This window comes from Leptosomus discolor, chromosome 5 (genome assembly GCF_034619465.1).
Source record: "Leptosomus discolor isolate bLepDis1 chromosome 5, bLepDis1.hap2, whole genome shotgun sequence".
Lineage (NCBI taxonomy): Eukaryota > Metazoa > Chordata > Aves > Leptosomiformes > Leptosomidae > Leptosomus > Leptosomus discolor.
In genome coordinates this window covers 12,476,248-12,503,716 of record NC_141395.1, presented here as the reverse complement: position 1 = coordinate 12,503,716, position 27,469 = coordinate 12,476,248, and the positions used below count along the sequence as shown (strand labels likewise).

Here is a 27,469-nt window from a genome sequence, read left to right as displayed (position 1 = left end):
AGGGGAGTAGATATGTTTAGTACCCTTGAAGACTAGGCTGTATGCTGGCAGCAACAGATGTTTTTACAGCAAAAAAACATTGAAGTTGATGATGAATCTTATTGTTTGAACAAATACAGTTCACTTGAGGCCTATAAGGTATACAGAGGTGTGCAAGCAGGTAGGAACCTTTGGGAAAGGCAGGAAGAGGACACTCTTTGGAGGCATCAAGGGACAGCATCTTCTGTGGACCAATTATTACCTTTCCCTTCCGAAACCTGCCTTACAGCTACCTGTTGGCAGTGGCTTTGCTGACAAATGCCATGCTTTGACCTTACAAAGTGGGTCAATCTGAAGCCTGTGTGTTGCATCTGCATTCAACATGTGGCTTCAATGATGGGTGCAAAAAAACTATGCAGACTCTCTATGTACTGCGTAATTTTAATCCGCAGAGCATAGACCACAGGATTTGTTGATGTCTGTGGAGGAGTCCATCAGGGTATTGGGGAAGAAATACTCCCCTGAGCTCTCTTTCAGACCTTTAAAAATCCTGCCCTCTACCATTAGCCTATTCCTGCTTGCATTAGCCAAGAATCAAGAAGCCTTCAAATCCTATTTCTACAGGAAAAAATTTGCATACTAATTCTGCTTCAGCAATTTCATTTTTTATTTCCCACTGTTGCTCTTACCTGCTGCTGATTTTCCCTTTGAGAATGCAGCCTGGCTTGTATGCATTCCCTGGTCTCCTGGAAAGCCTGTCTTTGGGACACCTCTGCTGGGTAGTGGGTACACACGCCTACAATGTTTGTACAGGAGAAGATGAGAACATTGGAAACCAGCTGCAACAAAAGAAAAAAAAAAAAGAGAAAAATACTTGGTTACACGTTGGAAACCTGCCACCAGTAACAAAGCACCATCCAGAACCCAGCCCCTTCCACGACTCCTTAATCCAAGCCATACTTAAACCTCAAGTTTTAATTCCAGCGTATTTTACCTCTCTGGTCTCTAAAACATGAAATTTCCATATATGGCCTCAAATAGATGTTCTTAACACTGTATATTAATCCACTGGTAACAAATACAACTCCACTGGTAATTCTATAACCTTGCTTCTGGTAATCCAGTATCTAGGAACTACTGTGAGAAAAATCTATCTAAAAATCCATGATTGCTCTGTCAGCCAAGAGTCAGCTAAGACTCATGCAGACAGATTTGACAGAAGAACACAAGTATTTCCATGTTTGTGTACCTACATATCTGGCTTGAAAACATACCAAAGTTACTTTAAATCATTATTTTTAAGTAGTACTTAAAATACTGAAGGGAAAATGTTGGTATTCACAAGGTTTAAGAACAACTGAAGTATTTTTTTAATATAGTTCTGGCTCAAAATTTTATATTACTAGATAAAAAAGCACCATGTTTTTACCTTTTTGTGAACATGATTACAGAAAGAGTTGTTAAGTCTGAAGCATATGTGGACTGGACAAGCATGAAGGAAAAACTACATCACGCTTCTGCTTCCACTTGGGTTGTGTTTTGTAAGGAAGCAGTCACATAACTTTTGCTGAAAACTAGTCTTGCAACCTTTTACTTCCCAACTATTTTGTAATAAAAAGGAAAAAAAAAAAATCCATGCCCATCGTTGGCATGTGGTTCATGCAAAATGTTCAAAACCACTTCTGATGGCATCACATAAACAGTTCGCTCGACAGAGGTCAGTCACAATACAACTTCTTGAGTTGCACAAGCTGCACTGGATCTCCCTCTGAGGACAGACTTATTTGAAATACCTTTCATCTCTTCTAGGGGGAAGGACTGTCAGACCTGCAAGATTCTTAAAAATATGGATCTTTGGTCTATTCCTTAATAAGTCCAAATATACCCTTCACCCTTTTTACTGGAGAATTTAAAAAAAAGTAATTTCCAGTCCAGACTACTCCCTAAAATATGGGGCCAGGATCTGAAGGGCAGGAGGGGTGCAGGGCATCACTCAAGCCCTAAGGTCACAGGAGGTGCTCAGGACTCCTCAAATGAACTTGGTCACTGTGCAGGAGAGGAGCTGCCTCCATGTCAAACATCGACCCACATCCTGAAGAGTAACAACTGCTCAGAGAAATCACAGATAGTATTCTAATTCTTTGACTACATCCATACACTAAGGACAGCAACAATTATTTTATTAACAACTCTTGACTTGCAACAGGCAAGAAAAACCTCGTCTTTCAGCTCAAAATAAAGAATACCTTAAGCCACAACCAGCTGAGGGACTTCTCTCCGTGGATGACTGCCAGTAGATGGCAACACTCCAATTTCCCAAGCTTCTGCATCAAAGTGATGCATTTTGGGCTACGTCCCCACAGTGAGTTCCCACACTTATGTATCATACTACAGCACAATAACCTGCAGGTTATAGATACCCACTGGTGATTATCATCGATGCTGGCTATATGTATTTGCAGATAACCGGTTTCCAAGGAGGAAACTATTCTCTTCCCTTACAGATTGCTCCCTCCATCCAAAGAGTCCACACTTCAGACAGAGACAGGGCTATCAAAGGTGCAGGTCATACACATGAACATGAAAGGAGCCCTGATCCTAAAATCACACATTCCCTTCACAACTATATTCTCATTCAACTCTTTCTAAGGCTGGACAGATCCAAGGTCCTCCACCCCTCCCCCAAGCGGATCAGATACAAGCCAACTTCCACCCAGATCCTGCCCAGTTGTGCTAACCCAGTGCTGCATCCAATGGGCATGTAATAGTATTTTTTTGCTGATAATGATAATTTTTATGATGAAAAATCCCCCCATAGTATAAAAAAATCACTAGTGCTTATTATAATGAAAAACAGCTTAAAAAGAGAGCAGAAATACAGTTTTCCTAGGAGTTACTCTGATTCCCGCTCCACGGCTGCCCTGATTGCGACTCACAGCCTGTGAACACCACTTCTACAAATACAGTTATTAGGGGCTTAAAGGAGTTAACACTAAATAGCATCGTTTGCATGGCCAGATTACAGCAAGACTCCCAAATCCTCTCTATTGGAGCTATTCAGTTGCATGGTAAGTGGAAAAATTCTCAGGGCATATAAAACAGCATAAGCACGCATCATATATCTGGAATGGATAAAACCGAGAGCACAGAAGATTTTAAGGAAATATGCAGTTTTATTTTTTAATATCAAGAATCTGAGACTTCATTTCATTTACAGCCAATAGCGCAAACCCAAAACAAACTCCCCAAAACAGTGACTCAACTCTTGCACCAAGAACAGGAGACAACATGTGATTTAGATGGCAGGCAACATATCAGGAGTTAACCGACCAGTAAAGAGGAAGACCTCAGTCCTGAAAATAAGCTCTTTTTGGGTATAGCTGGGTGCCAACAAAAAGTGCCCCCAGTGGGGCCCACCCATGAAGATACCATTGTTGTGATGACGCCTTAAATAGCCCAGCTGGATAGTTCAAAGCACGCGATTCATATGCATCGATACCAACATTGTCAAAGGGGAATACAAACATCATCAGACTTGACATTATTGATAAGGTTTGTAGAACACAAAACAATTTAACTTTTCAGCACTCACTGACGTCATTCTACACAAACCCAAGAGACCTCACAGACTGATTTACAAGACAGACTCAACGACCATGCTTCATTAAGTAGGAATAAAAAGTATATTGCAACGTAATTTTTAAGTAGCAGGGGACAGACATCTGTATTTATTCTGCTAAGCAGAAGCTCATTTAATTCACAGTATGGCATCTTTGCGACACCCTGAAACATAAGGGGAGAAATTACAGCGTAATGTTGCAAGTATCAAAGATCTGCAAAGATTTAAAACTGGAGATCCTACTATTTGCAGCAACACTTGTTATGTGAGCAAGAGCATTTTGTCCAATATCTATTCATAATCATTTTCTTCACAGATGTTTTAAAATATATTAAAGCAAAAAAACCCAACCAAACAAAAAAAAACCCTTTCTAATACCATTAATTTTTTTTCACAGTTCTCTGCCTTAATAAAGTAAATTTATATCCTGTCTGCCAAATGGTACTACTTGCTTATCAGCTTCCTTGCCATTTTGCTATGGTAACCAGCTTCAGTCCCAGGAGGAAAGAGATGATGTAGATATTAAAAAACTGATTCCCTAAGCTCCATGGCCTGAAAAGAAAAAACATATTATGGCAACTATTTCAGACAATCTGTGCTTGAAGAGCTGTTCAAGGCAATGGTAAAATATAGTTGTCTATTTCATAGTTGATTTCCTTCCCCTGCCCAGCTAGAGATTTAGACTAAGAAGATTCCTACCCTTCTGATTTTGGAAACTAATATTTTATAAAGGACTATTTCACTTACATATAACTTCAAATAAGCTATTAAACCTGCCTGCAGTATTGCCATATTTGAGTATTTCGTAAAAGTAATACATTTACTCTTACAGCATCGGCTTGTGGCAGAGAAATGTTATTATCCTGATGTTACCGAGGCAGAGTTCTTTAAAGCTAACTCAGTACCGACAAAAAAGCTGTGAACTATGAGGGATTTTCAAAAACCACTGTGACTTCTTAGTTCCACTGAAATAATAGATCACTCAATCTCAAACAAAACAAACCAGACAGTTTCTAGTCACTTTTATTTAATCGTGCAAACAGAGCACTGCAATGCTTTTGTTAAATCTCCCACAGGAAACTGTTTTCAGTATTTTTTTCCTTTGGTGACTGAAGGAAAAAAAGAAAGAGATGGAAACAGTTTAGTTCCACATGTTCTAGGAGTTATGAAAACCTGGTATTACAAAATCAGAATTGAGAGCTAAATTTGGCCTGCTGCTATTGTTACAAAATTGATGTTTTGGGCGTTTCAGGCCAGGCTGAGGAAGAACCAGGATGGCTCAGTGACCAGGGGAGAGCCTCCAGACCACCACAAGCTGAAGAAAGTATCAGCTTGCATCAATATTGCCACTCTTCTCCCTGCTGTGTTTCGATTCCATTATTCTTCAAACACCAGATGCTATTCAATATGTAATTAAGAGACAACAACATGCTTAACAGGGATAGCGTCAAGATAAATTTTGTTAGTTCCCTACCTCTGCCAGAGCAAATAAGTCTGGCTACTGACATGAGAAGATGGACCATATTCCTCTGAATATCACCGCTTATTATAAAAATCACAGCTTCTGTTTACTGCCAAATTATTCTGCTTTGGTCCACTTCTCTTGCAGAGCCTCAAGGTTATTTCTGTTCTGAGATCACAGCACTAGGCTATTACCTGTTAGTTTCCAACACCACTAATCAGAATTTTGTTTTTCTACTTATTTTTCATTTAAATCAAAATATTGTTTTGATATTTTCATAAAATCCCATTTTGAAAACAATGACATTTTAAGCTTTTACTGTGGGGCAGTAAAACTGTCACAAGGAGAAGGAAAGCACATACGTGGAGATTAAAAAGTCACGTAAAACAATGTAGAGCAAACAACAAACTACATATTGCTTCTTTCCAGAAAGTGACACTGCTCTGGCTCTGCTTTCTACCTCTCATGATACTCACTCACTAGTAACCTTTTTGTTAAATCGATTATCAGAGCAACAGCCAGGTTAAAAGCAGATAACAACTAAGTTTCTAGACTACATTTCATAGAGGTTGTATACTGAATTGACAAATTGGTCCAATTATTAATTGCAGGGGCAGACACTGAAATCAGCTTTACTTTTGAGAGCTCCTTTTTTAATAATGAAAAATTATTATAAAATCTTTAATCTTAACTGAAATAATGTAAGTACAGAAATATGATGGACTACAAAAGCTCTAACTATCAAAAATATTTCTACAGCACATTTCTATGCATGCAAACCTGAATTGGAAGTATGGATAAGTTCTAAAGATAAAAAGCACAAACTTTATGAAAAAATGTTGTTATAAGGTATAGCTGCTGTTGTTTTTTTAAATGCTTTCCCTGAACAGCAATTAACCCTCTATTGCCTCTTTATATACTACTACCTAATAAAAAAATTGGAGCAGCTACAGAGCCAAAGGCATAATGAAAATTAAAATGAAAGACAACATCAGCTGGCTCCAAGATCAAATTACTCATGTATTTGTTCTGTATATACAACAACATCTTTCATTTCCCAGAGCTACAACTAGCAGAGTACTAAGATAGTGAAAACTTGTAGATTATGCTAGAAAGATGATTAAACAGTTAAAGTCATACGGTCTTCTCCCAGTGTTTGGCCAGTAAAGAACAGGATATGTACTAGTGAAGAAATTAGGAGGAGTTTTTTATTTTAAATGGGACAAGTATTTTTACTGAGTACTGGAAATAACTGCTACAACAAAAGATTACATCAATACACCAGAGTCTAAGAACAAATTTTCTGAAGTTGCTACACGGTGCCTTCCCTCTCCGTTCTGCTGCCTCTGTGCAGCAACCACTTGGACCTCGAGCAGACAGAAAACTGGTTACAGCCACTATCTTCCAAAGACTTCTCTAAGTGTGCTTTATGCACATGAGTAGTGCTACTGAAGCCAGCTCTGAAAGTTTAAATGCTTCTCTAAGTCATAGTATAATTTAACTATGCCAAAGTAGCAGAATTTATTAGCCATGCTCTAGATATGCAGTAAAACTCTTCAATTGACTCTGAGAACAAAAAATTTATTTGCAGAAAACTTTTTTGCACACTCCCTCTATTTGGGAAGCCTACAAGGAGCAAAAGCTGTCTACCTCAATCTTTCAACTAGATTCTATATTCAGTATAAAGTTACTTGCTGAGAGAGAAGCAGTGGTATTTTGGCTGAAAACGCTAAAGAACCCTTATGCTATCGTGAATGTCTCTGTTCAAGAATGACAGTCAATAAAAACATTTCACTGAAGTTATCCATTCTGTGTATTTCAGCGACGACCTCACCTTTCTAGCCTTGGTATACATTGATCTCTTAGATGTGATGCTCTGTTCTCCCAGAGGGAAGCCAAACAAGTATTTTGCCCCACATAAGTTCATTCTTTCTTTAAAATAAAAAAAAGATCTAATTTACCTTTTAAATACATAGTTGCAGGTAGAGACATAATACACTACACCTCCTATCCAGAGCAAAAAATTAAGATTTTTGTATTTTTCAATTCTTGCAGTTGTTTCAGAGGACACAAAAAACGTTTGATGCTTCTTTCTTAATTTTAATGCCTCACACCTTATTCTACAACATTTTAATTCATTTAGTGACTGTTGTAATTGCAAACCTTCCATGCATTCTTTCCCACTGACATTCTAATTGTCATACAGAATACAGTATTTATGATTTGGGTTTTTTAAATAATTAAACCCTTTAAATCACAATTTTATTAAAGAACAAAACATTACCATACAGATGTATTTTTAGTAAGCATCGCAAAAGGAAACATTCCTACATCAAACTGACAAATTCTAGTTCCCTATCACTGTTTTATTAATTAATTTTTTCTGCTGGGATTTCAGCGAGATCCTATTTTCTTTGGTTACTGAGCAATAAGGTTAAGTTAAGGATAAGAAGAGGAGAATATACTGTCCTGACCAAATCTTGGCTTAATACCAGCTAAAAGAAGTATTTCTGTGTCTAAAGCTTCCTGGAACTCTATCATGAACCCAGCAAAGCATCTTCTGTATGGTGGCACAGCCTGGTGGGGAGGAACTGCTGCCCTTAGCTTGCAATAAAATAGTAGGGAAGGAGATTTCCCACGTCCTGTCATCCATCCTCACTGAATCTGTGGCAGCCAAGTTTCTCTGCATCTTCACACCTAATACACTTTATGAGCTACAAATCAGCACTGGGTTTCATGCGAGGATCCTTGACAATCGATTGACTGGATGAAGCAAGCCAACAGCCTGTGGCTAAGCAGCAGAGACAGACGCGTGGGAAGTTGCCACTCAAGGGGAAACATCCAGTGGCCTTTGGATGCAAGAGTGAGACCCTGAAACAACTTAGGGGAAGGCTTCTGCCACTGAAACATGGACATTTCCCCCTTTCCCTTCCCCTGATAATTCAACCCCTGCATTATTATTTAAATTATCACCTCATAAGTCTTTGCAATCTGGCTGTCTCCTTCAACTCCAATGGCTTATCTTAAGAGATGGCCCACCAGTCAGATATCTCTCCTCAGCACAGACAGCTGAGCACAAGCTGCAAGTTTGGCCAGTTTCAAATTTGCTGTAGCAGCCTCCAGGAGGAATAACATGCTAGAAATGGAGAGCTGGGATTGCCACAGCTCTCAAGAGCAATACTGCATAGTGGGTTATTTTGGGGCAGGTTTAATGCTCCAGCTCACTTAATCTGATCCTAGTGAAAATACATTTATCCTATGAGTGAATTCATCCCTCTGGAAGTGAGTTTATTTCTGATCCATAGAGGTACCCCTGTGTCAAAGACTTCAGCAACCACATACAATCTTACTGAAATAAAACCTCTTCAAACAAGACTTAAAACATTTGGTACATCTCTTTGAGGTCACAAAAGTGGATGAAAGGTCCTAGACTTTCTCTGTGTGACTCTCACCTGTTGTTGGGTATACACCTTCACACACAACATATGTCAAGATAATTTTGACAACTGTATAGAATTTGCCCAGATGCTTAGGCAATTTAGACAATGACATTAGTTATGAAAATTAAGCAGTTGTTCTGCAAATGATTCTAAGCACATTTGAGTTCGAGTTGTCTCCGTGCCAGTCCCACCTGCCTGTGTGCTCCCAAGATGGGAGGAGCTGTTCAGATAAGAAGATATAATAGGTGTGAATTTAAAAGGTGTTAAAAAAAAAAATTGTATTTGAATACAAGTTGGATTAAGAAGTCTGGTTATGCTTTTGAGATTCTCCATAATGCCTCTGAAACTAAAGGATGCTGTAATCAATAAGGAGAAAGCTTGAGAAACGTACTTGATTCATCTTTTATGTCCTATTTCTTTCCTTATCTGGTGAAACGGATGCGAGGCAAAGAAATCAAATACTTAGGTTTTCTATCACACCCTCTTAAAATTAGTCCACTACACTGAAACACTCAGAAAACTCCATTTAATATATGCTAACTAACTCAACACGCAAACACATACGCTGATTTAACCCACGACAGGAGCAGGATTTTGTTTTCTTTGCCCTTCTGCATTTTTTTTTGTTTTGGATCAGGTTGTACCTACATGATCTCAGCAGAACAGACCTCTGCAGCCCATCCTGCAGGATCCCAGTTCTTCACAGTCGCCTCCACAGCTGCCACTACCTGCCCTCTCCACCGTCCTGGCAAGGGGTGCTCTGCCTTTCCCAACAGCCTACCCGCTGCCAGCAAACACAATTCACAGAGAAGTACATTCCCAAGACCTGTGGTTGCTTTCAATAGCTATGAGAAAAAATATCTGTACTAAATAAGCAAAATAATGAAAATCAACACGCCCCTGCTTCCCCCTCATCACAGTGCACCCTGATCTGGTGTTTCTGGGAATATTTCTGGGAGCCCTGGACTCAGATACAGGCAGCGCATCACCCCTTATCTTCCATAGTCATTTAAGCAAAGGCATCACTCCAGGTCACTGGGAAAACAAAAATATTTATCTAGTTACATGAAAGTCTTATTTATCTGGGAAACAAGAACGTTGTCCAGTTGCTCAGCAGGCAGAAATGAGTGCCCTAAATATGGTCTGTAAGATATAAAAATCGTTATTTCCCAAGCATTTAGAACGCGTGTTTCCGGGAGGTGGTGAGTTAGGTTGGTTTTGCTTGTTTGTGTGGGAAGAAATGTTAAATTGGAGAAAGAAATGGAATAAGATAGATTTTTTTTTTTTGGTTTTGATTTAAAGATGACCTCATTTCTTCTTCTGTTGCTGGACTTCAAATCAAGCCACAGCAGCTTGCCCACAAGCTGTGCTCCTTCCTATTAACACACCTATCCCAACATATATTTTTTAATAAACAAAACTTACCAAGCACCACCAGCAAAGTTTGAACTCTTGAACTGAAGCAGTGGCTTGTACCAGATGAGGTGTGGGAGCAGCATTCACAGCGGATAGCAAACATTGTGCACAGCCACCACTAATATACAAGTCAATCTATAAGGGATCTGACTGGATCACAACTGAATACTCTCCTTTAAAAGCCGTGTGGTTTTGTCAGTTGTCACAGTAAACTAAGCTTGCTTCTGAATGAGGGAGGTTGCAGAGAAGTCTGAGATTTGTTATTGTATGTTATGGTCTGGCTGCTTGAGCAGTTGAGCATACTGATCTCTAAACAGGTTTAGTTTCAACAACACAAAAACTATCAGTAGGCAAATTCCCAACTAAATCTTAACTGAGCACAACGAGTAGCTTGAAGGCATATTCCTTGGCCTTCAGCTTCATCATACTGCATTTCAAAGGTCTACAGTAATACAAGAAAGGTTTTATAGAGAAGCTCTAAAAGACTCTTTAGAATTGTTTACAAAGACAAGCGTAAGACAACCTAATGACAATGGTTACGACCAGCCGTGTTTATAATACAAATTACACAACACAATTTAGCCTGCTTTTATTTCATTATATACAACTCCTCTCTGCCTTTGGAGCTGAACTACTTTACTCTCTACATGTCTTTCATTCTGCCTTCTTTATACGGTAACTCTCATTATTATCCACCCTGGACTTTCTTCTCAGCTCCTCAGTCCTGTCTTTCTCCCAAACACACACACAAACGCATGGCCCCACAATTCCAGGATCACACCAAATGAATACTTATAAATTAGCCAAATGAACCTCATTCTTTTCTGACAGCTCCAACAATTTGGTTACTCTGCTACATAAGCTTTTCACAGTGTACATTACAGGGCACAGTTTTAATTGCTTTGCAGTACCTGAAGGAAAACATTTCAAGGTATACTTTCGAGGCATATATTTTGAAAACATTATCCAAGTCCCACACCACAAGCCTGCATCATCAATTTCTCTAAGTATTATGAAATGGTAGGAAGCTGGATTCTTGACATGCTATAGCCGAAGGTTATTTTTGCTGGGATCTTAAACCTGCTTTTTCTCGCTGTCAAATGTATAAGATGAATACACTGAAAATATTGGCATTATGATACGGTAAAAATTCAAATGTTTAACAGAAACAAACAAACCAACAGCACTTTGCTGGAGATGCACAGTTTAGAAGAGTCTTTGAATTCTGACAATTGAAATAAGCTGTGTCTACTGAGAATTGGGCAGGATATAAAGAAAATAAACCCAGCTTTCTGTAGCTAGTGGAAAATTTTGATTCTGTAATTGAGCGTGTACTTGTATTCTCCCAAAGATCGTTACCAGAGATTATGCAGCTGAATAGGTTTTCTGAGGTGAACTTAAAATAGACCTAATATCATACTAACCTCCCCAAGAGGATACTGTACACCACAGAATTGGACTTTGAAAAACAGTGAATTATGAATATTTAAAGTAACCTAATCTGAGGAAGACAGAAAAAAAAGTAGGGAGTACTTATTTTCAGAATTTTGTGCAACATCACAAGACAGCAAAGGACCTCACGGACTATGTAGTTCATTCCACACTTGCCTCTTAAAAAATGTCATATCCAAAACCTGATACAACAATTCCGTTGAAGTTTAAAGGGCACTGAATAGCCGTACTTCCTTCTGTTATATGCAGGATTTCTCTTAATATATCCCAAAGAGACACTTACTTTTCCTGGAGTGGACAATATTGATCATAAAGAAATTAGCTCACAATCTACTTTCCCTGCCATCATCATCTGTTGCATCACTGCTGAAATATTTAGTCACGGCATTAGATTTTTCATTTCCAAGAATACAGTGGCTGTGCACTTGGCCTTCCCTAGTAAGCTTTTCGCAAATCAGCACTTGCATTATGTAGAGATTTATTAGTATACTTCAAAACAAAATGAGTTTATGAAAAATACTTCAAACGTGGAAGATAACTGGATAAATAACTGCTTAAAGAGAAAACGCATAGCTGAGAGAGGTTTTGCTGTCTATTGAAAACCAAGCACAGTTATTGCCTTTATGTCTGGGAAACGAAAGCCACATAAAAACAAGTAAAGAATTTATCAAGAGATAATAATAAAACAAAATGGTACAAAGTGGTGTAAAATCTTTCAGTATGTGACCAGATTCATGGCTGTGGTTTGAAATCATCGGTTCTTTGCCATGCTACAGTACTGTGATAGCATTTGTCAGCCTAAATCCAACAGGGAGCTCCTAAGCCGCTTTTGATAGGATAAAGATATTGGATCCAGTTCTCTATTCTTATCAGCTTAACTCTATCAACTTAAGACAGATAGAACTAGAGAAAATGATTAATTATATCTCTAAGATCTTATCTCATCAAACACTTCTTAGTGCTTTATGATAATCAGTCATAAGCAAATACAAGATATCCCTTCAAAGACAAAGCAGGTGGTCCTTGACAGATAGCAGTGATAACTGATACATCATCTGGTGCACAGAAGGCCCATACACTGTAATACACACTCTGCTGCAGAGCTGGTAAAAGAACAGTAAACAGAAGAAAAAGTGAAAGGATAGTGAAAGTCCCAATTCCAGATAGGCAAAGCAAAGCCAGGAGAATACAGAAACAGACCAGAATAGAACAAAAGACCTAAATGGGTCTTTTCTGCCATTGACTTCCTTCATCCATTGAGGTCTCCAAGACGGTCTTTAAAACTAACCAAGACAGTCTTTTGAGAACATCAAATACCTTTCCTAAACAACAAGTAGAAAAGTTTCTCAAAATGGTTCCATCGGAAGTTCCAGAAAAACGTATATAACTCTTAAAAGACAAACCACAAAATACACCGACTCAGGTGTATTTTTTGATTATGGATAAAAAACCCTCCAAGCCCTATTCCTTTTTACGAAACTATTTCAGAAATTTGTAGCAGAAATCAACTGAGAAAACCAACTATTTCAACTATCTGATGCTAAGCAATCGGAGTATGCCAGGCATCACATAGGCATCACAAAGAGTACCGACCACAGCCAAGTTTGGCTAATACTTTTGTTATTACCAAACCCTGGGCAGAAATTTCTCATGTAGTTATCTGTTAGTCTGTTCGTTGCATTCATGTTCAACTGAAAAGTCCACGATGTCTATGTAGTTTTGGAAAACACACCAAAAAAAAAAAGGGGGGGGGAAGAGAGAAAGGAGTGTGGTGGAACCTCAGAAAAGGCAGAATCCAAACCAACATGGACAGAAGAGGGAGATGGAGAAGCAGAGATCAGAACATAGGCCCAGGACTACTAAGTTATGGACAGAGAACACAAACATCTTCACCTTTTTCTGGAATGATTACACATTTCTTTCTTATAGAACCTGAAATCAAACCACTATTTTTTTCCCCACTGTTTTTTCCGCCTCAAAAATAATGAAGTATCCAAAACAACTTCTGCTCAATAACAAACTACACATACAGTCCCTTCATCTCACAGGTCTGCAAAGAACCAAATGATCTTTATTGCTACACTTTGCTGGCAGAGAATGTAAGTATTAAACACTGTGTTTGTCCTGCGACTGCCTTAAACAAGGGAAGTGAATCAAGGCTGCAGAGGCCACCTAATTGCTGAATAATGTTCATCAGCTCACAGGCAAGTTTTTATCAAACAAGGTTCTGTAGGCAATGTGTCACATTTCCTAGCATAAGTGCTCAATTTCACAGATTCAATTTGCCCTTAAAATATCGCTTTTACAGTGTAATATTTTTATACCTGATCATCATCACTGAACAGATCAGGAAGAACTATCTTACAAATGGCTGTTTAATTAGTTCAAAGCAAGCTGTGCTCCTTTCAAAGAGAAACTAGTTGGACAATCAGCACCAAGTTTTATTGGACTTTCAATATGTATTTGATACAAGAGGATATCCAGGACTCGGTCTCCATGGAGCATATTTACCTTCCCCACCATTTTCTACCACTACAGATGGGTCAGATGGTAGCATCTAATCATGATTTCATCCAACTATGCACACATCATGTCTAAACAATGGGAATTAAAATCATAGAACCATAGAATTGTTTAGATGCTAGAAGTTATCTATCCACAAGAACTAAGGAAGGGAATTAGAGATTGAAAACAACAGAAACAGGAAAATAAGGCTGGGTTCCTTCCCATGCCTTTCTTTAATTCAAGGAATGTGAACAGGGAGGGGAAGGGTAGAGAAAGAAAGCCCTAAAGAGTACATTGTCCCAGGTCTCCCATCCTATATACTATCATAAAAGCTGCTAGAAGTGGAATTCAATGTAGCAGACACTGAATAGCAAAGAAACTTGGTTGATCATGAAGTGCCTCCTTGCAAGCACGCCTTTTCAGCTCTGCTCCTCCTTCTCAATTTGAGTGCCTAACATCAGCTCAGCACCAAAGGAACAAAAGATGTACCTGGCAGTAACTTTAGGGAGAAAAAGGTCAGCCCTTGCTCTGAATGCAGATGGAAAATGTGCTCAAATACGCTGATTCCTAAAGTGTCTGGAAGCACTCAAAGATACCCGACATCGAAAATCGCCTTATTAACAGCAGGTGAAATTCCCTCGGGGAGATGAATAACCCTATGCCATGGCATCTTTATTTTTCTCCAGCTCTGCAGAATTGCCTCAGTCCAACTACAGTTAAATTTCACCCAGCAGGTGTTCAATCAAGCCCCTTTTTAGCTACTGTCTGTAACAGCTGTATCAGACAACACACATTTCTTCATGCTATCCTATGGTTGGAAAGGCAGGTGATCTACATCTCTGCTCATCTAAGAATGTAAGGTTTCTACTTCTGTACTCCAGTGTTCCTTGACATAGCTTATACAGCAATCCACCACCAGCAAGCACTAGGCAATTAAATACCTTTGGTCCCTCTGAAGAGTTTCATCATGCCCAACTTCTAAATACTTGATAGAGGACACAACACAGGAAGCACAGCAAGGAGATGGACAACATGAGAACCTACCCTCTTCATGAGAAAGCTTTTGGGAAAGCGGACAGTGATCCCAGACGACTACCTTCACCTCTGTTCTTAATACATACCATGGTCACGTGCATAATATTTTTGGCAACCACACTTGACACCTGCTTAATGTGCAGAGATAACTACTGATCAAGGAAAATAATGCTTCTATACTGTGCTGTGGCTTGAAGCCAGGCTGCTCTGAGAAGATCCCAAGTTACAACTTCCTTCCCAGGAAGGAGCAGCTCGAAGAATATTACAGGAAAGTCCTTTCTCCTCCTTCAAGGAAGGATTTTGAATTCTCCAACTCCAAGGTTGAATCCTTGCAACAATCCTTACCCAAGGGAGGCTGGATGCCCTTTCTCCCATGGAGAGCAGCTCTGATTTACAGAACCTCCCTGCTGAGCCACGAACAGTCTCACGAATTACATCCTAAAGCCCCATCAGCTTTTGAATAGACTCTGCTATTCTTGCATCTGCACAACCCAAGCAGGGTCAGCAAGGGTATCTAGCTACTTACACATTGGCTCCTACTGTTCTTATTTGAGATACTAGTCAGGTCCACAAGACTACTGTGCCAGATCTTCTCAAAACAGGGCAAAAGATCCTCCATCACTGAGTAGCTTACAATTAACAGATGCGTTGCCAGTATGTGCTATCATTTTCCCCACAGTAGGACTGCTATATGGGTCTTCAGAGAAACAACAAACATTTGATAAATTCTCTCTCTACCTTTTACCTCATGTAGTCAAGCAGTTTGTGGTAAGACTCATAAAATACTGACATGATCACAAGTACTTTATTCACACAGAACAGAATTTATTAAATCATTGAAGCTATGCCCACTAATTTTTACAACTATCACAGGGGGTTTTATCTTTTAAAGCAAGTATCATGTTTCTGAAAATAACTTTTTTTTCATATATTCCCCCTTCCACCACAGCCTGCTATGGTTTGTAGGCCCAAACTACACTGTTTTGTGCCCACCTGAGTATAACTCTAGCCCTTCTCTATTTGGCAAGGCATACAGAAAATGGAGTTACAGTCCAGACCTCTAGGATGAAGATTCAGCCAGGATTTTATCACTTCTAGGAGACCTTCTATTCACGAGATATCATTAGAAGAGGTCCCCTTCCATTTTTATTTTGATGAATCAGTCTTTTCTATCTGTCATTTGACTACTACCTCCTGTTCTCGCTGTGTGCATTACAGAACCCATTTTTAATTGCTCTGCAACACCTGATATAAAACATTTTGTGTATTTTCAAGGTATGCTCATTGGAAATATTCCCCAGATCCTGCACTGCAGGACTCGGTCATTGATCCATTTAAGCAGCATGAAGTGATAGGAAAGTCAAATGCAAATGCAACCAGCAGATTAAAAAATTGCTTTTCTCTCCTGGCCCGCGAGGGAAATCAATTTTTGGCATTTGTGCCCACACACTCAAAGATTTTTCAGGTGTATAGCTGTCACCAGTTCATTAAGATGCTTCAATGAGTTGGTTTTAGGAACTGAAACTCTGTATCTGTAGAAAAAGTTCAATTTCTAAAAGCAGTTTAAACAAATGAGCTGCTCCTACAGTAAAGCATAGCCTTTGGGCACCCAAAATCAAATATAATTAATGTACTTTTTTAAATATTAGAAAATCTTAGTTTTTGTTCCCCTGCACGTTCTGGCCGAGCAATTATATCCTAAGTTTCGATGGAGACAGACACTGAGAGGTATTAGCAAACACAGTGAGGGCCACTGTTCAGAAGTGGAGAGGCTGTTGATTTTATTTCCCACTGGAATCTACTGGGAATAAATGAACTACAGGATTCCAGAAGAACAGCTTGTTCTCCAGGCTTTGCTCTGTTCAAACAGGAAAAACATAAGTTATTAAAATACATACACAGAGCACGAGGACCGAAAACAGGCTGCGAGGTCTTTTGCTCTCAAAATCACAAGCACAACTCTAGATCAGTGATGGCCAAAGCAAATGCTGTTACTCTTCTTACTGCTTTACTGCTTTTTGGTACTATCATTATTAGCAGTGGCAAGTCAGTATTGCTGTCCACACTGCTTCCCTCGTCATACTATCAGATACTGCCCATATCACAGACATTTCCATTCAAACCAAGCCTTCACAGTGGTTCCAGCAAGGAAGCTAATGACTGAATAAATAAAGGGTGGCAGTCCACTTCAAACAAGCTCAGTCTTTCAAACCAGCACACAAACCACCATGTATCTCAACCTCTGCTAGACAGGCAAAACTCCAATCCTGATACTTTAGAGAAAGATACTTGAAGAAATGCTGCATTATACCAATCTATCACTAGAATAACCCACACAATATTCATCCATTTGGTATTGACTCTTCAGCATAAAGGTTGATGTTTCTTCTGCTATCCTAAAGGCAACACATAAAGAAGGAGCATCGATCTTAGGCAGTTGTCTTGGAATTTGCTACAATCTCTCCCCTACCTCCTAACTCTAGATTTAGTTTCTGATTTTAGCTGTAGAAAGGATAGAGTTAATTTTGTATCATCAGAAACTGCACTAACAAGTGTTATATGATTTGCTACTTGATCATTAACCTGTCAAATTCAGCATAATAAGCCCTTCACCAGCTTAAGAAAATACAAAAGACTTGTCATAGAGAGAATTTTAAGAACATGACAATCATGTATAAATTAAAAAAAAAGGTAGTGATGCTACTTCTACATCTGTATCCACAAGAAATAATCTTCCACCTTCACATAGCAAAAGTAACTGCTTCTGCAAGTTTTATTCTTTTCTTAGATTTTTTGAAACTTTCTGAGCTTTCAGCCTTGCAAAGAACTCATCTGAATCACAGTCACTCAAAGTGACACTTTAATGCTTTTCAGGAACCCGCCAATGGTCTGGTATACATTAAGTCTATGATCTATATTTCCTTGTAGTCTATCACAACCTAATAAAACTATGTCAACAAGCGTTAAGGAGGGAGAACTAACACAGTAATTTTCCAGCCACATTATGCCAGCTCTCAAATGTCAAACTTCTTCTACTAGTATATCTGCAGAGCCTGCAGAGGTAGTGCATTGGCTATATTGCAACTAAGCTGTAAGCAAGTTACTGCTGGCTGATTTTCTAATACAGTGTCCAAATGCAAGAGATAATTCCAGGATCTCCACAAGCAGTAGGAGGACAGTATTCCAGGCACAGTTTGCACTCCTGAGTTTGGAAACATCTGCACTATCAGATAAAGAGCCTTTTATAAGCAGTACCAAGTTAATGAATTTCTCTGAAGTATAAAGAGAGCCACAGAACAGAGATCCTTAAGTGGTAGCACACTGTCAAATGAGGGCTATAATTTTGTGGGAGGAATTTCAGTGTAACTGTTTTCCCCTCACTCAGTTGTTTCTTTTGGTGCCTAGCTCCACTAGCTATAGCTTTCCTAGAAAGAGGGCCAGGAGGCCAGCTGGAGGTTTCAGGCTTCAGGGTCTACCTGACCACTCATCCAAGACAGGCAATCAGTGCTTGTTCAACAAAATTTGCATAGTCTTTTACCAATGTCCTCTGCTGCCACAAGATTCAGCACAGCAATCATGCTGAAACACCTGACAGAAACCATGAGGTTTGGGACCCTGCTGCAGAAATGGTATTTCCAGTACCCCAAACACTGTATGTCTTTCTCAAGAGAAAGACATAGGTCACAAAAAAAAAGGTCAGTCCTCAGGACTTAAGGAGAGGGTCTTCAAGGATATCTTGGAAGGTTTCCTCTTCTCCTCATACTGAAAACTGATAAACTGAGCCCTTTGGGTATTCACGGAACGGAGGGCTTCTGGCTATGGACTGGGCATGGACTGGGATACTAAGTACATCTTTATACAGCCAACAAATTCACTAGTGAAGTGAGCAGACAATACTTATGGTGGCCTTGTCTGATAGTGACGGACAAGACTGTCCTTTCACATTCACTCACTTCTTTGCTCGTAGCCCTGCTTGATTTATTTGTAGCAGCAATACGTTAATGTTATCTGACAGCTACTATTAAAGTGTCACAAGCATGTGTATGCAGTAACGCAGATGGTGCAGGGAACCCGCTGCAGGCCACTATCTTCCCAGGCACAGAAAGCAAGGGGAGGGAGGGGAAATACCTTATAAAACAGAAATCTTCTACTACTCCCTATTGCTCTTATTTAGAGGGAAAATTGACAGACAGGGAAAAACTAAAGAGGCCAAACACATGCAGAAGGAATGGCAATGTTCAGACAAAACGAATGCTGCAAGTTTTCCCACCCGTGTGCTGATAATTAAAAAACCCCAGCAAAACCAAAACTAAACCCAACCACACAAAAGGCACCATCCCACTCAGGTACCCAGTACAAGAAGCTGAGCAGACTGATGGTGGTACTGCATTGAGGAGTTGAGTGATAATGGGCTGTCAGAATTTTAGGAGACCTAAGAAAAATCTTTCTTTCTAACCTTCTTTCTTTACAGCAGTGTACAAGTGTGGTGATAAAATGGCATACGTTTGGCTGATGACATTTCCTGCCTTCAAGACCCTTCAAGTACTTACACATCTATTCTTATACCAGCCTTGAAAATGAGAGAGAGGTTACCCTCATCTCTTATACATACAGAGTGAGCAAAGAATTTGTCCAAGGTCACAGAAGAAAATGGAGGCAAAGCCATGATTTGCATACAGATTTCTCAAGCACCAGATTTCCCAATACTTTAATAAAAGCGTTCACCAGCTTCTTATCTGTCTCAACCTCTGCATGAACAGCTATACAGGAAGAACCACGCAAAATGTTCTTGCTACACCACTTGAAGTCAGTAAGTCAGTAATGTTAAAGAATGTGCCTTAACCATATACTCTATGAATTTTGAGAAGGGAAAGTGATTCCAGGTCCCTAACTTGTGAAGGGCTGGAAATACTTGACAGCTTAAAAATCTCAGCTAATGAGAATAAAGACATTGTGATCTAAAGAAAAACAGCTTCATAAAGAGAACCAGAGAATTATTTCTGTTCTGCATGAGACAGAGCTTTCCATCTGCAAGCATGAGAAGGACACGCAGAAGCCTCACTGGCCCTTTTTCATGGTCTCAGTGAAACCATAACACAGCTTGTCCTCAGCATCCAAAGGACTATGGATCAGAATGATCACTATGATATTCACTGAAATTCAGTGCACCTGATAACGTAGTATAATTCTCAACGTTGAAAGTAAGTCTCCAGAAAGACGGTCTAAGATGGGATGTTTGTCAGCTTATCTGCCAAACAAGCACAAATCTCTTAAGACATGTCTTTGTAATAAAATTATGTACCCTCTTTCCCTACTTTAAAAAGTTCTCACTGCAAAACACTGCTTTCTATCACATAAATAAATAAATAAATAAAATCTAGCCTATCTTCTTGTTGCTTGAGTCGACTAACTCAGCTGATGTGCCCGCTAATCACAAAATGTAGCAACACTGATAATCAGGCAGGGAGTACAAAACAAGGACAAAAAAAGGTGCTACTCAGTATTTATGGGTGCCTGTGCCACCCCTTTGATGTGGTTTGCTAAAGATTCCACCACGCAGGGTCTACCAAATGTACAGCTGGAAAGATACTCCATTTTCTCATGTCAGAGTGCTCTCAAACCCCTCCTAAGGGGACACAGGTGCATAGAAGTTTTGCACAACAGCTACAACAAGCTGAAAGACTGATTCAAAACGTTTACTCAGGAGTCTAGTACCGGTGTCAGCACTGATTCCTGCAGAACAGGGAACTAAATCTTCCTGGAAAAACCTGCAGCATAGCACATTTCCCTTAGCCACTGCCATCGCTGTCCAAGCACCTTTTCTTGTACTCAGCACGGTCGGCAGGATGGCCGATGCTCCCAGGATCAACAAGGAAACAAGCTGTAGCCTATTAACTGGATAATCTACCTCCTCTCCTTCCAATGCCAATATGGTTAAAAAAAAAAAGCATGGGTCAGATTTGCACAAGTATTTAGGCCAGATGTGCAGATAAGCAGCTAAACTATTTAGACATTCATTAAATCACATTAAGTGCCTATCTGCACCTTTTTAAACTGAACTTCTTTCCCTTTATCAGATCATAGTAATTTAATAGGAGCTGATTAGAAATTAAGGTCTCCAGGGCCAACACATAAAGTTTACTTCAGTTCACTCCAAGCCACAAAGCCAGCCGCAGACTACTTGTTGCTGTGTGAGCAGAGACCCAGTGCATGCAAAGAGATGCCAGGCAAGTAAACCAGGGAGGTTGGGAGACTTGTGTCATAGGGGGGACAAATCATGAGTGCTGAGCTCCACAGAGAAACAGAAGATGAGGCTGATGATGGCTACGTTAGCGTGCTGCAGCCCACTACACGTCAAGCTGTGCCTTGGCTTCAAGTCCCCCTAAGGGGAGAAAAGCGCACTAAAAACAAAGGCCAAATAAAACATGCTTTAATTCTCAGTCATTAAAACTCCAGCTGCAAATATAACTGAAGTATGTTTCTTTTTAAAGAAACAACACAACACTTTCTCCCTCCAGCCCTGTTGACTTCAAAGGCTTCAAAAGTAACTCGATGACACAACTAGAGGCAAAGCTGCCATTAAGTGCCAACTCCTACAGTCACAGAGGTTTTGAGGTCCCAAATTCTGATTTGATTCTTTACCTTCAAATGAATTAAAACAATATAAAGAAATAAGATAAATAAATGGGATACAGTTTTCAACATGGCTGTCTGAATGCCCACATGCATGACAAGCTGTGGGGTGAGTACACACATAGTGCCCATGGTTGCAAGACATAATCTTACAAATACTTCTAAGACACTCCATTAAGGACCATCTCTCTCGACCACTGCATGGCTCATCACAAAGGATTTCTTAGGTCCCCGTCCCCTCTTTTATTACAGTTTGTGCTACCACTTCTTGATCAAGTTCAGCACTCGCAGAAAACAAGCCTGAAAACCCTCTTAAAGTGATTTCTCCAACATGCATATGCCACAACCCACTGAGTTTAAGTCAGCAGAGATTTAATCCACAGTTTTGCACATCAACTTCAACAGAAACTGAGTTTCTGCATTCACATCACACACACACACACACAGAGACTCCCTGAATTCAATTACAGATGCCAAATGGCTAGCCCTGATCCTTAATTCAGCCTCATGAAACCCTTCCCTGACCTGGAGCCACAGGCCAGAGTCCAGGTGAGCTGGTAACTTTAGGAGACTAAAGGTGAAGGGGGACAAGGCACCCACCACATTGTGCTGTGTCAATACTGCCTGTCCTTCCACCTTTCAAAATCAACCACAGTGCAGGTCCCTGCGTTGTCAGTACTGCACCCAGCCTAAGCACTGCTGGCATGTCCACGTGCTCAGCTACAGAAAACTAATAGAGGCAACAGGGAGGGAAGGAAAAAATAACACCAAAAAAGGGATTGAGCCCTGTAGCTCCCAGATACTTGGATGAAAGATTTATTCCTTGCTTATGCTGATGATGTTCTGGTACAGACTGCACATGAACAAGGCATTCCCAAGCTTTTAATTTATTATCGTGTTCCCAACAAGCACAAACATAAAAGTTACTTTTCAGGCTTTCTTGTCCCCGTGTACTTAAAAACAATGCAGCCACACTGAACATCCTTGGCCACTGCTGGATCTGTGGACAGAAGGATCAATCCAGGCAACAGCCCCTCCTTCCTTTCCAATTCTCCATCAAACAGATGGGAAGACAAGGAGAGGAAAGAACTGAGGAACAAAGAGCTGAGCTGACTCACGCCTTCAAAGGGCCCACTTAAAATGACCAAGTAACTATTCTTTAGGTCAAACCAGAATGAATACAAGTCTTCATATAAAAGTATCTTGCATAAATGCAGATGCTAATCACAAAAGCTTAACTTCAAAAGAAACACATTCAAGATACTTCCCATTCCTGCCAGTGCAATATCCAGGCATCTTGCAATCTTTCGGTTATGGTAATACGGATAGTAGAGGACTGAGAGCAGACAATTTTGAGGGACAAGGCTGTAATCCAGCCACACTTGCATATGCATCTACACCATTCTCTGGACAAGAGCTAATGGAAGAAATTGCAGCAGTTAAGACAGAACAAATGTAATAAAGAAAAGTTGGGGGGTTTTAGCACATAATGACAGCACAGAAGACTTCAGCCCAGTTTCCACCTCTGCAGCAGACCTACTATGCAACCTACACCTACTCAATACCATCATGTGTCAGAGCTTGGTTGTGGATTCTTTTTGCTTTATATCCCTTTGCGTATTGAATCAGGCCACTCAGAGAACAGTTTACAGTTTGCCACTATGCAGCTTCCCAGCATCCAGAACAATGTGGCTCCAGTCCTGGTCCTAGGGAGAACAGCTTAATAACAATTTATTACAAACAGCATGGCCCGTCGGTGGCAGCACGGAAAAGCTGGTGGAAGGCACAGCATACACAGCGCACTTACTCTTCATGATTTAACCCTGTGGTCCTTTCCCTTGGGCAAAGGCTATCTGAGTGCCTTCAATAGAAGTTTGGTCAGACAAAACCCTTAATTTCTAAGAAAATAAATCAATGCACTTGCAGCACCATAAAGAACAGTTGGTTGCTATCATCTGCCTCTAAGGTCTCAAGTTGCTGAATCCACTCCAGTGCCCCAAACCCCAACCAACTTGCTGAGTTGCAATACGCAGCCATGAAGGCGACCTTTAAATAGCAACCTGAAGTATTGCTTCTTCCTTCTAGGCCAGCCTTTTTTTCCCCAGAGATGTATCTTCCTATTAGAATGAATAAAACCTGGTTTGTGTTTTGTTTTAAAGCAATTTGTAAAAAAGCAGCAGTGAAACTAGCAAACAGACGATGCCTTTTTCTTTAAATCTTTCCAACATAAAATAGGAAAGCACGCCTAAGGGTTTCCAGGCCAGCAGAGTTTTCTTGTTTTGTTTGTTTATTTTAACAAAAGTAATTCGGAAAGCATGAGAGCAGGACGTACTGGTACCAACTATGTTATCTCAGCAGTGCTGCAATTTCCCATAGCCTACACTATCTGCAGGACCTCTGTTTCTTTCTGGTCATGAATTCAGAAACAATGATAGAGCTGAATAAAATCGTGCGCCTTGATGAATAGTAGAGTGTAGAAATCCTGCATTTGACCAGGGCTTCCTGGCTGGTGCCTGTACAGAAAAATCTTGGCATGGGAGATGCCTTAAAAACTCAAGTACCTACTATTCAGAAGTCACACAAAACTTGTACTGCCCTGAACTCAACGTTATCACCAGTCTCAAATTTTCCTTACTACTCTTCATCTGCAAATTGAGTGTGTTCAGCACATGTACAGGGTATTCACAAGCAGAACAAGTGAGCGCCACGGATGATGCAGGTGGGCAGAAAGCCATGTGGGTGCCCTAATGATAGTAGTGACCCTCCCCAAAAGAGCTCAGGACCCTGTTAATGCAGCCACACAAAGGCTAGCTGGCCCGGATAGGCTAACATCTGCCTGCCAAGCATTTTGCAGATGTAGCCTAGTTCTCTCTGCCGAAGCCAGTGAGCTCTTCCACTGCTGTTGGTTAATAGCTGGCCCTAAGCAGGACACCCTGAGCAGCAGGAAGAAGAAATGTCAGGGTCTGACCAGCTGAGCCTTGCCTTCTTCAAAAATCACAGCAGTTTTGCATTGACTAGAAGCTCTGAATTGTGAATGAACAGCAACCTGAGAACCTGGTGGGGAAAACCCCACAAGAATTCATTTAGTTTTAAGCTGTAGTAAAGAAATCTGTATTTCCACATATCAGGGAAAGGAAAGTGTGAGGGGATGAACTTATGATACTCTATCATTGCCCAAGTCTAGAAGACAGCAAGTTAGCAGCAGCACAGTGCAGAGCTCACAGTGTAATTTCCACCCAGACTACTCGAAACTTGGAATGGGTTTTTTTTCCAAATGTATTGCTTCTCTGATTTCATAACAAATTAGCTCCATGTACCATTACAAGAACTGCTTTGCTGTCAGCCCTGCAGGCTTAATTTGGGGTCTGGGAAGCAGAGGGCTCTTCCCTTCTCACACATTGTCAACAGCCATACAAGGTTTTGAACAGTGAGTTCCACCCATGCTTGTCCTTGTACAACCCCAGTGAAGCCTTTCACAAGGTTGGACAGGTGTAAAATGACAGAGTTTGACCTAAAACAGCACTAAAAAGACAAAGCTGGGGGAAAAAAAAAAAAAAAAGAAAAAAGCTGTCGCTCTGACAGTACATATTAGACTTGAATTGACTAAGATGTTTTGTTTTGTTTTTTAAAAAAAGAACATCAACGTATCAAATCAGAATGAAGATAACTGACGGAAAGGGGTAGGAGGAAAGAGAATTGCTGCCAACAGTCAACGCAATACTACTGTTTTCGCAGAGCATGTGTTCCCTTTAAAAGTGGTCCGATAAGCTAGTGCGACAGCCATCCTGTTACTCAAGCACTGCAAGAATGCAAAATAGATGGTTAGAAACTGGGATCGTGGTGTTGCAGACAATCTTTCACAGATTTATGTAGGTGACTTTTGAATTTAATTATCTTTTTTCATCTCTCCTATGCAGATCTCTCACTGATCATAAATACTATGCATCAAACTAGCACAGAAACAGCTCCTGTTGGGTGCCCATTCTAGACGAGGTAATGCTCATATTGACAGGCAAACAGGAGCAAAGGCTCTATATTAAAATAATCCAAGTTAGACTTGGCTTTAGTTGCATACACTAATTAAAAAAATTGCCCCAAAGCTGCAGTAGTCCTAAATATGCTGAGTACACGTGCAAGCAAGTATGCTGTCATCATGCTGATAGATGATGCATTTGTTTGTGTGGTGAATACATACAAGTAAGAAGCAACTGGAAATATATTGTAATGCGTGCTCTATACAAACCTAATCTCCACTAATATTCCTCAGATTCTAGCTGCTGGTCAGCTGGGTGCTGCTGAGTGACAACTTCGGTATAAATTTCTGGTTCTGACTAAAGGACCAAGGAACGTTAGCTGAAGGGCAGATATTTGAGGAGGAGCCACCACAGGCTATCCTAAAATAATGTTGTTTGAAGAGGCAGAAACAATATTCTCATCTTCACCTCAAATTTACTCACAGAAAGGGTTTTTTGGTTTGAACACTGTCCTCTGGTTTAACTCAGTCTTCTCCCTTTCTCAGTTGTCTCATTTATATATAAAACAGAGTAAACAACTATATTTTAAAATATTCAGCATCAGTTTTTTGTAAATAAGAAGCTCCTTTCTTTTAATTTCCCTATGTGAAAGAGACTCTCCATTCCTTTGCTATCCCCAGAAGCTCTTCTTACACATCTAGATTCAGGTAATTAATTCCCAGACCTGGCTAACCAGACGTGTATGCAGTATTCCCAACACCACAAGATCTTACTCGCTGTATGACAGAGTTGCTAATCCCCTCTCATACTGGGAGCTCGTACATTCACTGAATGCATCCCAGGGTTGTACTTGTCTTTCATGGCTGCATCACTACAGCAGCTTAGTCATTCTTGGACTGACTCATGCACCATGGTCCTTCTCCTCTTCTGTCATTTCCAAGTGATGAAGTCTAAGTGCAGAGCTGAAATTAAATCTAACCTCATTTAATGACTATCAACTGGTAGGACCCTACCTCTAAGAAGAAAGAGTGCACAACTGTAAAACAAGATTTAAGCCCAAGGTTTCTATTTGTCAATTGACATCACAACTGAAATCACCCAGGAGAGCATCCTGGCAGTTCACTTAAGACGAATTTACTTTCTCAAATATCCATCTATATTTGCTGTGCTTCAGACCTATGACATCCTCTCCAGAACGATGCATTCATTAAAACTCCTTGCAATTTAATGTACCACTGTTGGCCTGTTTTATGATTTGTTTACTCATTTTCACTCCTCCCTCCATTTGAGCACACTTAAAACTTGCTTACGTTTAGATATGCCAATTGCACCATCGCTTCTCCATATCTCTCAGCAATGCTCCTTTCTCCTTTTCTCCCCTTCGCTTTCTCCCCTGCTGTTCAGCAGTATTGTCCCGAGGCAAAACAGTTATTCACCTTTAATCCATTCCTAGGTGGTCTTTAACTTAAACCCAGCCTTGGCAGCTACTGTTTTTCCTTGCTCTATTTTTATCTCTGTAAATGTGTTCAGGCAGGCAAAATAGGAACAGAAGTGCTGCAATTAAGCGGGTAGTTAAATGACACAACGCGATGAAGAAAGTCAAAGTTTGTAACACTTCAGAGCCTCATCTACTGTAACCCAGCACAGAACTGAACAAAGAGGCAGAAAGGCTAAGCCAGAGATCGACGAGATCTTGCTCACAGCTCTGCCACAAGCATGGTATCATTCCTAGGAAATAACAGGGTACAGGTAGTGTCCTTGTACTGTGTGCAATTAGAAATTACTGGCTGGCAGTTCATCTTGTGTTTTTGATTATTGCTTAAATCCATTTTTTCTGTTTCTTTAAGGTCAGTTCTAAGAAATAATAAAAACTGATTCACACTACCGAACCTCGAAGCACTCACAGATCACCAAATCTTTTGGTAGCATCTCTGGAACTAAATATTTACTGGAC

The 27,469-nt window shown here is 40.1% G+C and overlaps 1 protein-coding gene across 1 annotated transcript in view; it reads right to left on the bottom strand.

Moving 5' to 3' along the window:
- The window catches only part of ADCY5 (adenylate cyclase 5), a 219,862-nt gene that overhangs the window by 86,382 nt on the left and 106,011 nt on the right, over positions 1 to 27,469 (bottom strand). Inside the window, exon 2 of the mRNA XM_086466303.1 lies at positions 669 to 818. Within this exon, the coding sequence (XP_086322429.1) occupies positions 669 to 818 (150 nt within the window). The remainder of the gene's footprint in view (positions 1 to 668; positions 819 to 27,469) is intronic.